This window comes from Pygoscelis adeliae, unplaced genomic scaffold (genome assembly GCF_000699105.1).
Source record: "Pygoscelis adeliae isolate BGI_AS28 unplaced genomic scaffold, ASM69910v1 Scaffold174, whole genome shotgun sequence".
In the NCBI taxonomy this organism is placed as follows: domain Eukaryota; kingdom Metazoa; phylum Chordata; class Aves; order Sphenisciformes; family Spheniscidae; genus Pygoscelis; species Pygoscelis adeliae.
This window is the reverse complement of record NW_008824676.1, coordinates 2,778,331-2,794,846: the sequence shown is the minus strand read 5'-3', so window position 1 is coordinate 2,794,846 and position 16,516 is coordinate 2,778,331. Positions and strand designations below refer to the sequence as shown.

The window sequence follows — 16,516 nt, the reverse complement described above, 5'->3', positions numbered from 1 at the left end:
CCCGGTATGTTACAACTAAAAGCAAAAGAAAAGCTTCGTTTCCAGGTGTGAGGTAACCACCAGAGGGAGCCGTGTGAGCGCTGTAAACACAAGGGCTGTCAGACAATAGGCTCCGGCGGAGGCTTGTTGCACTGCGATTGGGGAAGGTGTAGTTCGGCAACGCTTTTTTATCAGTTGTTTTCTGTAATAGAGTTAATAAGTATACTTACACAAGAGTAACCGATATATAATGCTACTTTTTGGGCCTCCGTACACCGCTAGCAAGCAAGTTGCGCGTTTTGTTTAGTTACTGGTCTTTTAAAAAAAACAAAAAACAAACATCTCTTTAAATATTGATCATCTGATCCAAGCTTCCTGAGAGAGCCTTATAGCAGTTCTTTATTTAAACCAGGTATTTCTTGTTTATTGCAGTAAATTTCCAACTCCTTTAGTAGCAAACATGTTAATATAATAAAGACTTACCCAGTTTCATGAGGAATCGTACTGGTATTACACTGCGGTTGCCTCCAGAGTTCAGGGAAATTGCTTTGTCTTGTCTCATGCCAGTCACTTTGTACTTTCTCTCCTGTTTTCAATTTAGTAAAATAAGAAGTAGTTACTACACTTACTGATTCATTTGAGTCCCCTTTGCTTCGTTGATGCACCAGGGTCCTTTTTAAAATTCTGCTTGTGTGCTTAGTGTTTGCAACTTAGGTCTTTCTTAAATTACTGCGTTCTTTTTTTATTTCCCCTCAGTATGATAATAGAGGAATATGGCGTCTTCAGACCTGGAAGATTTATGCTTTCACATCAACACAAAGATTTCAACTATTAAAAAGACTCTTCAATTAAGAAACATAGGTAAAAGAAATTGAGAGAGGGTTTTGGTTTGCACCTCCTTGCAGGAAATGGGAATGCTCTAATTAGACAAGGAATGTAACATGAAGTGGAAATCAAGTAAAACAGAGAGAATAACAACAACAAAAAAAGTGAGCGAGGATGGCAAAACGGGAGCATTATCAGGGAACCAGGTGCCAAGCAGAGAACGTGAGCTAAGTGCAAGTATGCTCCTCTGAGGGACTTGGGAGACTGGTGGTTAATGCACCCTATATTCTATATGCTTGATGGGGAGAGCTCCAGATGGGACAAGAAAAAAATATCTTGGGGAGTATGATAAGCCTGATTATAAAAATGTGCAAAGGCACAGGTGGAGGTTTATACAGGTGTCTTGTTCTAGGAGTGCCTGGCTGTGATGTAAACATGCAGTGGGTAGCAAACTTATTCAAACCGAGGTGCTGAAGTTGATTTGCAAGTTTTAGGTTCATCTCTTATCCTTTGCTAGGCACAAATGGACATTACACGGGATCATTGGAATGTTGGCTGGGAGGGTCATCTAGGCTAACCTCCTGTTTGAAGAGGAACTAGAACCGTTTCCAAAGAGGGCAGTAGCTTTCTAGCTCCCCTAAACAGAGGGAGATGATGAAGGAGAGCAGGGTGCTGCAGCCGAGCAGTTGTGAAAGCCAGGCTGTGTTTAAAAGCCGTGTCCTCCACCTGCAACCTGCAGTGGTAGTGGGTATAGCTTAGCGTTTTCCAGCATCGTGCTGGAGAGGGGCCTTTATTCCTGCAGCAGCTTTGAACTCTGTTGCCTGTATGGAGGAGGAGGTTGACTCTTCGACCGGTGAATACTGCTGCTTCTCCTGGGAAGAAATAGTGGTTGGGGAGCACAGAGTTAGTAGATAATCACTGCTTGTGGAGGGGAGGGAAATGGGATTTTTGGTTTTGTGTTGGAGGTGTTTTGGCTTTTTGGCTTAACGTTCTCTCTTTGACAGGTCAAGAACCATCCCTCAAATCTATGCTCTGTAAAATAGGACATGAGATGGTTCTCTTGCATGATCTCCTGAATAAAATGGAAACGGAAGTTCAACAGCAAGAAAAACTGAAAAATTTACTAAAAGTAATCTTTTTTCCTGTTCATAAAATACTGAAAGATTCAAAGGAGTCTTTGATAAGTGCGTAGTTGTTCTTTTCTAGATCCTAAGTGATATGTTAGGATGCGTGAGGCTGCTTGTAAGTGGAACTGGGACTCGGAACAGGCTTACTGATGGTTTATTAAGCAGCTCTCCAGCATAGCGAACATAATATTATTTTTCAAGGTTTAATCATTGAAAGCATGTCTCTATCATAATAGATACTGTGATCTAAAGAGCAGTTCTATTTTTACATCCTTGCAATAGCCATGAAAATGATTTAATTAGAATATCTGTTGTTTCAGTGTGTGTTTGCAGTGCCTTCATGTGTGTGAAAGTGGTGTTTGGGGAATGTAGATGTCCTGTAGTATCTCTTCGTTGCCATCACTGTTCCCCTGCCCAGACCTGCTAGGGTGTATTGTTAAAGGTTTACTTCTTGCCCACTCAAATTTCTCTGACGCTTCGAGGGCAAGGACAGACAAGCGTATGTTTCCTTACTCTTAGCTTTGTTTTTCTGAGCTTTGCTAGTTGCTCTTGGGGAAATTAGGAGGTAAAGAGGTAAGATGATGGGGAGAGAGCAAAGGACACCTCAAGTTTAAAAAAAATATTTTAGCATCGCCCTAATAGTAAACTAATTTTACTTGCTTGACATTAAGTTTTGGATTTCTGATGAAGTCTAACATTAATTTCAGGAGCTCCAGAAGTCTGCCGAGAGAGATCAAAATGAAGCGCAGCACCTCCGTGAAAACGTTCCTCCCCATCTGCCTAAAGCAACTCAGAGCTGGTATGTGGTACATGACTATGGAGGTATCGGGCTGCTCCGGGCAGTGTACGGCTACAGCGCTGTACAGCTCTACTCCTTCTACTGTGTATTAGCTGTGAACTTTTGGGAGCTAGGGTTGTTACACACGTATTGATTCTGGAGTTTGCTCTTGATTGATCGCTACCAGGCTTGTGCTAGCACCCGAACAAATCCTTCAGGTAAAACCTATAAAACACCAAGTTGTTCAGATGGAAGCTTCCAGTGGCAGGTGTGACATTATAGTAGAAAACTAGTTCTTCGATAAATCTGAACATTCCTTGCTTTAGAATGGCAAGCACACTGATTTGATAGCTGCAGTGCCTAAGGATTGAAGGGTGGGTTAGTGATGCAAATGCTGGGTTACAAGAACTGAAATTCAGCACTGCCATTCCAAATATCATTTAAAAAAAAAAAGAATCCTCTAATTCAATCATCTTTCTGTGGGGATTTGGATTATGGTTGTGGTATTTTTATTCTCCTTTCCCTGCAGCAGCCTGGCATTTGTTTTAGCTAGCAATGACATCCACCTGCCTTTGAGAGGGCTGTACTAAGAAGCTGTTCAGAATAAAGTAGCTCAAGTGAGAGGATGAGACACAAGAACATGGAACAACAGCTATTATTTGAAAGGCTTCTAAGGCATTATAACTCTGACTGTGTTTCTCAGAGTGGTCAGCTCTTTCTTCGGCCTGTTGGAATTGCTTTTTATTTTTGAGTGATGTTAGTGTACGCCAGATGAGGGTCTCTTCTAGATTCTAACATATGGAGATTCCAGAACTTGTTTCCACCCTTGTAGCTTGTCAGAAGGCAATGCATCAGTCTATTTGAATTCAGCGCTTCCAATATGTGCCCTGAATCTATCGGCTTTACCTGGTCTTGCTCCTAATGCCAGACAAGCTTCAGGCTGAAAACATTACAGGCGTATTCCAGCAAAGTAAAAGGTTAAGGATGTGGAAACAAGGCGACAGAAGAGAAAAACGAACTGTAATTTTAGATAGCGTGTAGCAATATTCTCATCTGTGTCTGTACTGCCTGTATTGAAATTTGGACTAGTCTTATCTGGTGAAGAGATGACTTGTACGGAAGATTTTTTTCTGAATGCTACCCTTCAGACAGGAACCCTCAGTTTAGGAAACGGCCTCCCAAAATGTGTCTGGAGATGTCTTGTTCCTTTTCAATTTCCTTTTCGACTTAGATGTTGCAGAATTTTTTTGTGTGTGTGTGAAAGAATGGAATTTCTTGGGAAATTATCACTGGGGTTCTGCCTTCTTTTCATAACTTACTTTCTTAATTTAGGAAAAACCTTTACCTTAAGTTTACGTTAGCTCCTGGGAATTGTTTACATGCAAATGAGGCTTGTTTAGTGATTGTATTACCTCTGATATCAAAAACATTCTTTGGGATGTTAGTTTCACTTCCAGGCTTGTCCAGCTTTTGATCAAGAAGCTAACTGTGGTGCAAGTTTAGCTGGTCCTTCCCATTCTAGACAGAACCACACATGTGAAACTAAGCAAGTGTTTCTAATAATTTTCTACAGATTGTGCTCTGCCAGCTTATAACTGCTGTTCTGTCAGTGTCCGACAGACTGTAATTGGTCAGAACCCATCTGTATTGGTGTAAATGGGCCTTCAGTCCTCTTCCCCAAACCTTCATCTGTTGACCCTCTCCATTTCTGTTCCTCTGTGTTCCAAAATGCTTGGGGAGCTGAATACTAATTGTCTGTTGAGTGAATATAACAAGATAAGTAATGCAGAAAGCAGAGCAAGCACTTGAACGCTGGCGCTACAGGCCTTCACATTTCAGAAAGAATGAAAAAAACCACACAGACGAATCAAACAATTCATGGCCTTAGCTATTGTTCCTCTCCTGTGTTCTTCATTTTGATGTTCTTATTTACCGGAGGAATCTCACTGAAATAAAAAGCAAGTTCAATATATCTAAGCCCTTTGTGTTCCAGATGTCTATTGACAGAGCAGTTTCTCACTACTCCAAACCCAGATTTTGAAAACAAGCTTTGGTTCGTTCTTTTCATGGTCCAAGTCAGCAGTGAGCTGTACGTGTCCCATCTCACTGCAGCGATGTACAGGCAAGGTAGTGGGTAGGAACCCAAAGCAGAAGTACCTGGGGGTGGGGAATCATCTAGAAAAGATAAGAGGTTTGTTGCAGTGAGGACAATGCAGGAGATTGGATCGTACAGGAGGAGTGAAGTTTTACGACGCAACTTCACCTCCCTTGGTCCTTGTGTTTACCCTTCTATTCCAAACCTTCCCTTTCCCTCTTCTTTGCTGACATTCCCTGCAACTAGTGCTAGCTTCAGGGTGCCGGGATTAGTTTTGTGCAGGGCCACACCTTGTCTTTCAGATGTTTACATCTGAATTAGTTTAACTGTTGGTGTCCTGGATTTCAGAAGGGCTCTGCATTGTGGCACGGAGCAGAGCTTCCCCTGTCACTGTGTCACAGACCAGACAGTTTGGGAGTCCAGCAGGTGACACTCGCTGTCCTCCGCACCACAGTCATCTTCCCTGGGAAATGGGACACTGGGTTTGGGGGTGTCACGTCAAGTGAGGCATCAAATCCCGGCCCTCAGGTCAACAGAGGCACTGCTGTGCTGTTCGCTGACTGTAGGGCCCCACATCAAACAACGATCTCTTCTTGTGGGAAGGTTAGATCAAAGTAGAGGATCAGTTCTTTGTGACAGGTCAGCTCGGTACTGCTTTCGTTATTTCTGTTGCGCATTGCAGCCCAGTAACGTCCTTGTAGTCAGATGACAGTGAATTTGGCCGAATGCATCCTCTTTGCTGTCCTTCTACCGATGAGTAGGAGAGGAGCTAGCTAGGTGGGTGGCTGGCAAATAACTCGGCGTTTGAGGCTCTAAGCTGAGGGTTTGGAGGAAGGGTGAATTTATAAAAAATAATGCTCTAATAATCACTCAAAGCAGGAAATTCCTCAGCTTTTGGGATCTTGCCTAAAAAAAATATATATATATATATAAAAAAAATCCCAGCCTGCTGGATGGTGTTGAATTTCTTTGCTTCAGAAGATTAATGGATGAGTCAGGCTTCCCAAGATTTGAACTTGTTTCAAAGAGCTGTGAAGTACTTCAAATCTGCCTGTTAGGCTGCAGCTCTGTGCTGTGGTTCATCTGATAAAAAGCGAGGCCTCATGTTCTGTGAAATGTAATGGTACATTGAATTCTTAACCGCTCTGTGCTGCATTTGGACTGCTTCCAATTCACCTGCTAGCAGCCTCTCTAGCAGAGAAATGAAGAGCTATAATGAAGTCAGCTAAAGTATGCAATTTGGAATGGAGTAGGCTCGCTTTATTTATTTTTCTTTCAGGAAAGATCGTGAATTGTGTTCATCCAGCCTAACAGATGGGTTGGAACTTAGGTCTGTGAGTAAGCAGACTTGATAATATAATGCTCTTCTCCTTACTACTTATCTGCTATTTATACACTTAATATTCGTTCATTTTACAGCATCACTGGGCTAACTGCGAAATGTGAAGAACAAACAAAAGTTGCAGAACTCGAACGTGCAAAGAAACCTACAAAAGAGTCAAGACTTATTAAAGAAGCACCCTTAATAACTGCAGAAGAATTTGAAAGTGTTCCTGCGTAAGTGAGCATGGCTTTTCTTAGACCCTGTCATGCCGATTTGGGTGGCAAACGTAAGTTTGGGAAAGCGAGCTCTTGCAGGACTGAGACTGACAGAGACGCTTTGAAATTTTACATGTTCCACAGGATGAAACATCATGATGATAGCTCCAAATAGTCTGTATGCAATACTGGCAAACCTGAAAACAAAATGAATAGAGCTCATTAGGTTCTTTTGTATGTATATGTTGGGAAGATCAGAACTCATCAGTTAAAACCCAAACCTCTTATCTCAAAAGTCATTTTAATTGTATGAACAGAAATATATTAGCTAATAGATGGGTTGACTTCTTGTTTGGAGAACTGACATTTTAAAAAAAAAAAGCCATCATCTCATAAGATGAAAGGTATGGTTACACTTAAAAGGAAAAATAACGATAAATGCTGTTTTTATTTGAGCTGACTATTGGTTTCTGAAAACTTCACGTCTTGACTTATCAATCTGTTTTGGGACAGGAGAAGAAATCAGACTTGTTAAAAGCAGAAAAACACCTCCCACTGAAATATCCCAAACTTCTGGAATAGAAAGCTGTGGGTTTTTTCCCCTACCATCAGGACCTGATTAATAGACATCCTTGTCTGAAATCTGTCATGTAGGAATAACTTTTCTTCAATGGCGTTTTGGGGACAATGACAAATATTTCTGCAAAAACGAGAAAATTCTGTTGATGCCTAAGGCTAAATTATTACCTAGACTCTAGATTCAGTGTGTTCCCTGGCAACACTTGTTTCAATAAGAATTTTTTTTTTTGAGTCTGCGTTGTACTTGAGGCTTTCAAATCATCTTTCCTATAGCTTTCAAAATTTTCAGGTGAGCAGTGTCCATTTTCTTCCACCGAATTGCTCAATTCAAAAAATGAAGGAGCCTGAATGTTGAGCTAATAATAAAGGACCTTTTTTTTTTTGGTTACTTCTTAAAAGTGCGTGCACCTGGTACTTTTATTCTGCAGGTCATCTCCAGTGATTGGTGGATTTACTCCCTTAGGTACTTCTCTCCTGATAAAATTTTGGAAAAGTAAAGCTGGAGCATGGGAATTTTTGGTCTTTATGTCTGCTAAGGCAAGAGAAGTAGACGTAGACCATTACAGCCAAATGTTGTTTTAACCTCCGGATAAAGCTATGATCTTCCTTGATAATGCCTTAAAGTGTTTCATTATCCTTGAAAGTGGAAGGTTTTCCACTGCTGTTCGCAGGTGGGGAGAATGGGGACGGAGGCCAGCTGGGTGCTCTTATATTAATTGCTGGTTTACAGAAAGGTTGCATCTTAGGTTGTGCTCGTGGGGCTATAGAAATATTATTTGGATGGGCAAAGCATGTTTGTTCTGTGGAGGAAGATTTATGTGAATTTAAATAGATCTATTAATCTACCAGTTTTTTCCTGTTGCCTGGCAGCATTGTAATGCAAGATTGGGGGAGTCTGCTCAGCTTGCAATTTCGCATACTTTTTAATCAAATCTAAGCAGCAAATGTTTGTGACCCAAATTTTCTCCCACCCGACATATTCTCCTAGAAGAACGAGAATTAGGTCCATAACCCAGTTCTCCAGGTCAGCACTGGTTCTGATGTAGGATCTCCTTATACCTGCTGGCAATAGCGACGGGGGATACCGCTGCATTTTTACGCAGCTCCGGTCCCCGAGCCGCGTGGCTGTGCTGGTACAGGACTGTGCCTATGCTAAGCCTGGCTGAGGGACTTAATAAAGCACAACTGTGCATATGCATCACATATATGTCGAAATCCCTTACCAGCTGGGTACGGTGGGTTTTGAATCAGCCAAGAGTCTCTTTCCTCTCTCCCTTCCTACCACAGCTGTGGTAGATTGTAACGGAAAAATCTAGGTGGTTTTCACCCCCTTTGTGCTGAAAGTGAAGGAGAATCTCTCCCCGGCATCATTAGGGCACTAAAAGGGATATACAGTCTTCAGTGACTTCATATTTTTAGAACTCTGCAGCAGGTATTTAACAAAGGTGCGTGCTGTGTTAAGGTGCAGATATGGAGCACCTTGATCAAATAGAATACTCTCGCACAGTAAGAAACTTGCAAATTACCTTAGCCTTCAAGTCTGTTGCAGAAAGATCCTTTTTGGAGGAAGGAAAAAGGAAATTGCACAGTAGATGTCTCGGTTAACTTTGAATTCCAGGCAAAGGAAAATGCTTGCTTTATTCTATCTCTAAAATTCTTACCGTTTAAGATATTTTTAGAATCTGCACAGTCATAACTCCGAAGTTTCAGAAGATGGTAACTTGGGGGAAATATATGTTTCTTTTAGCCTAAGCGTTTTTGAGGAAGCAGGGTTGGCCATTAGGAGATTTATCTGTTTTCCAGTGGTATATATGTGATATACTGATGTTATTTTCTTTGAAGAACATAGCACTGTGCTTTGGTTTTCATACCTATGGAAAAAAACGTTTTGAAAAGGGCTTCTGTGGATTAAAAAAAAGAAATAGGGTCACTTTTTTTTTTAAGTTCTGAATGTTTTCGCTTTTGGTGTAGTGAAGCAGACTTTAAAGTTATTTTAAATCTAAAATGGATGAATTTGGCACTTCTCAACTTTGTACTTTTATATTAGCCTATGTATGGACTGAAATAAATGTCAGCATTTATGGGTTTGCTAGCCATGGCTGGATAGAAACATGAGAAGACTGTGGAACAGCTGGAGTTTTTATGATCCTTACAGCTATGCACAGAAGAGAAATTCCAATTGCTTTTGACAGAATTTGATTTGAGATGAAGGCGCCTGTGTTTAAGTGTCTGTGACACAGGTGTCTCCACGCCCACCGAGTGCCCCCACTCCTGTCGCTGAACGTCAGGACGGTCGGCGAAACCAGAAAACGGCTCGGCTGCCTAGCTGCACATGGTGTCTTTCGGTTGCCTAAGCAGAACTCTCTGGTGCCATTGCAGATGCTTTAGCACGTACGGCCAGATCTTTAGCTCCTGAATTTTCTGTAAACCCCAGCCCATCTGCTGGCCCCGTGTGAGCATCCCGGATGCCTGAGGGTCCTCTCAAAGAGCACTCGGTTCTTAGGTTTAGGCAACCCACTCCGCTTCAGGATGAGCTGGGGTGTTCTCTTGGCTTTATTAAGTGTATTCACTGTCTGTCTACCCATAGTGGGAGCACAGGAACTTAAATATTGGTATTTTATACCTCTGGCCTTAATCTTCATAGCTCTGCACGTTCCCCTGTGACTTTATAAATAGGCTAAGGGATGCAGATAGGGCAATAAATAGCAGTTAATGTATACAGGCAAAGCCCTTCTGTGGTTGTAGGCTGTGTTACTCGTTTATGCCGAGGGTGACTGCATTTCAGGGGTGGTAGTGCGGCTTTTATTTGAAAAGATGTTATGTGTGCCAAGTAGAGCGTTTTTATAAAAATGGCTGCACCTCCAATTTTCAATCTGGATTAATCAAAATATCAATACAGTTAAAAACTGGCGACAAATATGTCAGTAGCAATTCAGTCTGAAATTAGAGCAATTGCTTTGATTTCAGGACTTCTTACACACCCCGTGCAGACCTGTCTCCCTGGCAGGGACTGGTTAGTATTAAAATCTGCAGCAAGCACTTATTTTTAGCTGGCAATTGTGTAATGCCTGCCCACGTTCTGGTTTGGAATATTGAATTTGTAATTGATTAGCTACTTGTGCTTTCAGTTCTTTGTACGTTTTCCAAAGATTGAGTTTTTCCATTCAAATTAAAATGAGGGAAGAATTTCCTGTTCATCGATCTTTTCAGTCTTGCTGTCCTTCAGCTTTTGGCCGCCTGATGTCCTGACCTAAAGAACCCCATTCATACTTAAAATGAATTGTAACGCTGCTTGATTCCACGCATCTGCAAACTGATACCGAACCAAATCCAAACAGCCAAGTTTGGTCTGTTGTAGCGACTGAATGGTGATCACAGGATAATTCAAGTTGCAAGGTTGCCCTGGCTTTTACTGCAGTGTTTTCTGGGGTTTGGTTTCGTATTTAGCTTACTGCTTGTCGTATGAGTTTCAGATTTCATTTTTATATAACGGCTTCTCAGTTGGCAGCACGTTTCCTTTTCTGTGAATGCATGCCTTTACATCTATAAATGCTGAATAGCCTTACTTGCAAATATTCCAGTGTTCTAATATTTCCACATCACTTTGTTTTTATCTTCTGTGCTTCCTGTACCTCTGGGCTGTTATCAACAGATCTTATTGTTTTAGTAGTGGTTTTATGAAATACTCTGGAAGTTCAGAAGCGGGTGTTGGTAGTGCAGAACTGTGTCTGCATAGCTCAGTAGGCTGCGCAATAAAATATAGAAAACAACACAAAACTAGTATTTCTTAAAAAAAAACCAAAGGAACAGCTGTAAGATCAAACACAGGTTATTTATGATTACAATATGAACCAAATTGCACTCTTAGGCAGAAACATTTAATTTTGGTTTTGGCTTGTGTTACGTTTTCTGCAAAGTTGCTTGATTTTTCTGCGTTTGTAGTTTAAGTGGTATGCTATAAAAGCAACCTTTATTCCATTTTGAGAAGCTCCTTACAGCTTTTGTGCTGGATATTTTTTTACTTCTTAATTTAGCTTTCTAATGGTTCATCTTTCTGGCTTTTCAACATTATTAAACAATCAAGGAAACAAACAAAATTAACTACTGCATTTATTCATTAACACAAAGCAGAAGAAACCGCCTCTAACTAGGAATTGCGTGTTCAATTATGGCTGATGAAAGAGAAAAATAAACACGGAACTTCGTTTGTGACTTTCTGGTTACTGACTTTTATTTTTATTTGTAGGTATATGAAAGGTCGTTTAACATACAATCAGATTAATGCGGTTGTTCAAGATATGAACAAGGCTGTGGTGGGCAAGTACAAGATCCTGCATCAGCCTTTGAAATCTATGAATGCAGCAGTCAGAAATCTCTACCACAGGTTCCTGGAAGAAGAAACTAAGGATACAAAAGGTATTTTTTTCCTTTGTTAGTACCAAACTCACAGCATTTGGATATTGCAGCACAAGTATAAAAATACGGGACAAGATACTGAATGACTAATGACGGCACGTGCTTGTCATGTTACAGTGTAACTTAAAGCGTCTTATTCTCAGAAAATAGTCCATCCAGGCAGTCTGGTAGTTGGTGGAATGGTTTAACCTGTGGGAGTGTTTAGAACGGTCAGTCCTGAAAAATTTTAGAAAACCTGCTATCGCTTATTCTCAGATGGAGAAGAGGGGGGGGGAAATAATCTGTTGACCTAGCAGGGCTTTCCCTCCCTTCCCAGCATGGGGTGCCACAGTCTAAATCAGATTTGGCCCTGAAGAATTCCTGGCCACTACAGGGGGCAAACAGCGCTTCGACAGTCTGGAGCGGTGAAAGTTCTGGTCCTCCCTTGATATCAGGGGAGGAGAACAGAGATGAGATTCATCTCCAGATCAGATTCTAGGCCCTAAGGACTATAAATGTCTTATTACTACGCAGAACTGGGTGGTGAGTATAAAATCCAGTCACCTCTTCCGGATGAAGTCCTATAGTGTAGCAACAAGGGTTATTGTTGTGACTGCAGAGTTTTCCCCATAACTGATTTGGTTACTTTTTATATGTTTTCACTGAAAACATGTCACTTTCATGGTGTGTTGTAGCAAAAACTTTGAGCGCACAAAGTTTTAACTTGGAATCACTACAAGTTCTGGAAACTCCTAGTTTGATAACCAAACTGCATAAACCGCGTTTTCAGTTTTTAAGCTAGAATGAACACAAACTATTAAAAATTTGTTCTGAAGTTGGGAAATCTGGGTAATTGGTCGTGCTGCAGCAGCTTTGTGGAAGAGACGAGGTTGTCTGATAACCTTAAGAAGTTTTCTCCTCCTAAAAGCGTAGAGGGAGTGAAAACGCACCAAAATGTCTGTGTCTCAATTTAAAAGCAAGCTGTACTTTCAGGTTAGTTTTTCCAAAGATATGTGGCACAGTAAATCTCTCATATTAAAATCTCCTTTTTGACATTCCTTTCCTTTTGAGAACAAGTAGGTAACTATTCCTGGAGGGGTGTACTGCACATATCAAGCTTGGCGATGGCCTTGGAATGCCCTCATGTTTCCTAGTTCAGACATAAAGCATGGAGCAAACTCTCTTCTGTCTCACAGAAAGAGAGCTCTTTTTCTGATAACACTTTAGCACCCACCTCTCGGGGTTTTTTTTCCCCCCCTTTTTTTTTTTGCACGTTCACTGGGTACTCAGGAGTCCCCTTACAACAAACAACGACTTTTTCTTCCTTCCTTTGGATTTGTCGCTGATCAAGACTCTCGATATTTATGGTATGGTGATAACAACGCTAACTTCTAGATTCTAAATGCATCTCTTCTGTAGGGAAGGAATTCTGATATGATGGATATGCCTGGCGGTTTATTTTGAGACCTATGCGATAAACATGTATGAAAGTCAGTGTTGTAAAGGACTTTAATAAAAGCATGCTAAAGGCATGCGGCTAGACTACTTCACGTGACTGGCTTCTGATTTGGGCTCAGATAGTTTGTTTGGGTTTTTTTTTTTCTAGACAAGTTCTGCTTCATTCTAACAATGGCTCATATTAATCTGGGATTTTGCAAAATACTTGCTGCATCCTTTTTAACTTACAGTATCTTTTTGGTTTAACTGTTACTGTCCTCGGGACGATAGGATTTTGAGCCCATGGCTGTAGAGGAGAGGCTAAACACTAAAAGGGCCCTCCTCGGCCTGGAATGCTGCTTAGTCCACACTGTGATCTGCGGCAGCCCCGGCTGCAATGCAGGAGCCATTCTTGCAACTTGAGAAAGCTACAACTAGGCAGAGATAATTTTCTACCAGATTTTTTTTTTTTAAGTCTGGAAAAATTGAGGCTTTTAATTTCTTCAAGTACCTGAGGGACAGTCTTTATTTTTCTCGTTTATGTTGGAAAGCTCAGTTAGGAAACTAGACTTTAAGCATCTGAGAGAGAGAGTGTGTGTGTGGTAGGTTTTCTTGTTTTGTTTTTGTTTGTTGTGACTAATCATCTAGAAAGTCTAGAGAAAAGGTCTGTCAGGCTGTCAGGCGGTTCTTATCTGGCCAGCACAAAATGATTAGATGTCTTTATCCATTGCACTTTTCAGGATGAGGTTGTCCATTCATTGATTTGTTTGCTTAGATTTCTGCTGTGAGTGCCTCTGCTTAGGATTCCCACAGTTTCTCAGACTGGGCTGCTTGCCAGCTGACCCCTTCCTCCGATTTCAAGAGGAGAAAAGGTGCTGCCTGGTTTATCAGGGTAACTTCCCAGCCGGTAAGGTGATTCGGTTAGTTTAGCTAGTTATTTTAGTGCATGGACCTACCGTTTCCAACCAAACCACCGCCCTTTATCCAGCTCTGGTTTCTTCATAAAAAAGATCCTGCTATGCTGAATGTTGTTGCCCTGGATTCTGGGCGAATGTAAGAAGAAATCATATTCTGCACACATTCAGGACGTTTTGATGCTCCCCCAGATACAACAGACTGTGAAACCGGTATGCGGATTATCCCCGGGTTCCTAACACCATTTAGGTGTGTTGCCTTATTACTGGAAATTGCAAATGGTCTCTATCCAACTGTAGTTATACCTTAAGCAGTTGTGCAGGTTTTTTCTCTTCCTAGTAAACAAACTTTCCACTTCCCATCTGTATGTGAATTCGGCAGTGTTGCAAGCTCAGATTCCAGAATAGTTCCCATCTGGGGGAAGACCTCCAGCTTTTGACAGTTATTGTCTCTGGAAGATTCTACTTCCTATTAGACATCTGTCTCACCAACTCTGAAAATGGCCCGGTTTGTGAGAAAACACGATCTGTTATTCTTCAGCTCTGGCTGAGCAATATTTTGGGGAACGCTACGCTTATGAACAGCGCTCTGGGACCTTCATTCTAATGGCTGTCACATCCTCGGATGCTCCTTCAGGGTGGAGTGCTGTTAGATCACTCATAAGATGAAATTTCAAGATGAAATGTTTACAGAAAAACACAGATTTGCCTGTGTAAAGCTACATTGTACTTATTTAATAAATAAATAAAAGCTTTCCTGGCGGCTTTGGCTTTCCAGCTAGCATCAGCTACTTTCTCCTCAGTTAAACTGGAAGGACTGTCCAATAATTTAATAGAAAGAAGAGATCCTCCATCTTATCTAAGATGCTGCTGCCTCAGCCTTACTTTAAGGGTAAAAGGAAGAGGGAGAATGCAATCCTCTCTTTCCCAAGCTAGAACACCCCTAGCCTTGTGACTTCTTTCTCATGAGACTTGGAAGCGTGATACTACAGAAGAATGTTTTTTCCTTCTAGTTACTCTCCTTAAAGGTAACTGGACGTTTCTTTCTTATACCGTAATTAGCATGTTCCTGGTTACAGATTGCTTTTCATTCTTACGGTTTTGTGAAGATGCGTGGTTAAAACCTTATGCCGTGTTACAGGAAGTATTGAATGTACAGGCATTTTACTAGAGCTGTAATTATCTCCTGTCTGAGCAGTGCATAAAGACTGAATATGAAATCGCAGCTAGTGAATAGAGCTATGGAGTGCTTAGAATAACTCCTTCCTTCCTTCCTCGTGTCTACTATTAGCCTGCGGGGACTTTCTCTTGGGGTTCTGTTGCAGGCATTTTAAATGCTTTAACTCCAGTCAAGGCCTTGGTTTCTTACAAGCACTTGATAATGAGAATTTCCTTTCAGAAGTAGTTAAATGAATTACAAGAAGGGATGGGCTGCCAGCTCTGATGCAGGACCTTCCTGTGCCGTTTTCTTAGAGACACGGGGAGGATGTCGTTCCAAGTGGCTAGTCTTTTTCTTGCATTTTCTTAGCTAATGAAGAATTCTTCTTTTCCAAATCTGATGGCAGCCAAGGGAACGGTGGGCTGCATAGCTCTGATGTATGCAGGGCTCCTTCCTTTTATTTGCAAAGGGCCAATTCCAGAACTTGAGTGCCCGCTGAGAGAACGTCGTCAGGCCACAGCTTATTTTGGACATTGCAAAGCAATTACTTGGGATTCAAATTACGCTGCTACTCAGCTGTGTTCCGTGATTGAAAGGCTGAAGCGTGATGCCTTTCTCTGTAAAGCTGTGCTATGATCTTTAGGCAGGCCCTGAGCACCTCTTTGGTTTTGCTCAGGTCAGTGCTTTGGATGCCACTGAGAGCAGAACACCTCTGGGCGAGGCCTCAAAGAGAAGTTTACTGTTAGGCATCAAGGCCCTTCAAGGTGTGCTGTCAGCTGGCTTTCTACTGTCCCCATCTTCTGGCACATCCGTGGAACGTCTCGTGTCTGGCCCTGGGTGGTGTTTTGGACTGCTACAGACTTCATACCCTGACAGAGGAGCATGGATGGTTTGAGAGATGTTAGTAGATGCGGCTGACAACAGACGGAGCTCGCCCGTCGGGGCCTGTGGACGATGCAGGGCAGTTGAACTTGATGGGAGGGTTGGTAATTCCTCTTTCTGGTGACAAATGTAGAAAGCAGAACAAAGTTCCTGAGACAGTGTGAGGCCGTCCTACTGCTGATTCTATTTTTTCATCACTGTGTGGAATTGTTAAGAAGAGGTTGTATTGTTACTTGTGAAATGTTAAGTGTATCCTACAACACGGTCATTTCTGTAGCAAAGTCGTCATTTGTTTTCCAGGTGAATTTTTTATTGTGGAGGCGGATATCAAAGAGTTCACTCAGCTGAAAGTGGATAAGCGCTTCCATAGGATCCTCAATATCCTGCGCCACTGCCAGAGAGTGAGAGAAGTTCGTGGCTCAAGACTTGTCCGCTACGTCATCTGCTAATGAGCTTTCCATATTCTGCTTACCCAAGACATGGAAGGCCGAAGTATTTTGAGATGCAGAGGGATTTTGTTGTCTGCAGACATGCGTAGAATGCGTAGGCATTCCCATTCAGCTCCCTTATTTTCTAAAAGGCAGTAGTGGGGACCAAGAAGTGGTTTTTTTCAGACCTCTATCCTAAATTAGGAGTGGCAATATCAAATGGCCTTGAAGTATTTGAATTTTGTTTTGAAAACTTGAGAGGAACTACTGTCTTTTGCTAAATTACAAATGCAAACCAGATTTTTTTTAATCCCTCAAATGAATTTCCAGACTTGCTTTTCTTAATCTCTTTCTCTTTATCCTAATTGTATGTTTTGGA

At 41.6% G+C, this 16,516-nt stretch overlaps 1 protein-coding gene across 1 annotated transcript; it reads left to right on the top strand.

The window, feature by feature from the left end:
- The first annotated feature begins 752 nt into the window (after positions 1–752).
- SKA1 (spindle and kinetochore associated complex subunit 1) lies at positions 753–16,158 on the top strand. Its single transcript, XM_009323069.1, has 6 exons — positions 753–840; positions 1,809–1,933; positions 2,639–2,730; positions 6,224–6,361; positions 11,169–11,338; positions 16,010–16,158. Exons 1-6 carry the CDS (start codon positions 753–755, stop codon positions 16,156–16,158), a joined length of 762 nt encoding a protein of 253 aa, XP_009321344.1.
- Positions 16,159–16,516: the final 358 nt, after the last annotated feature.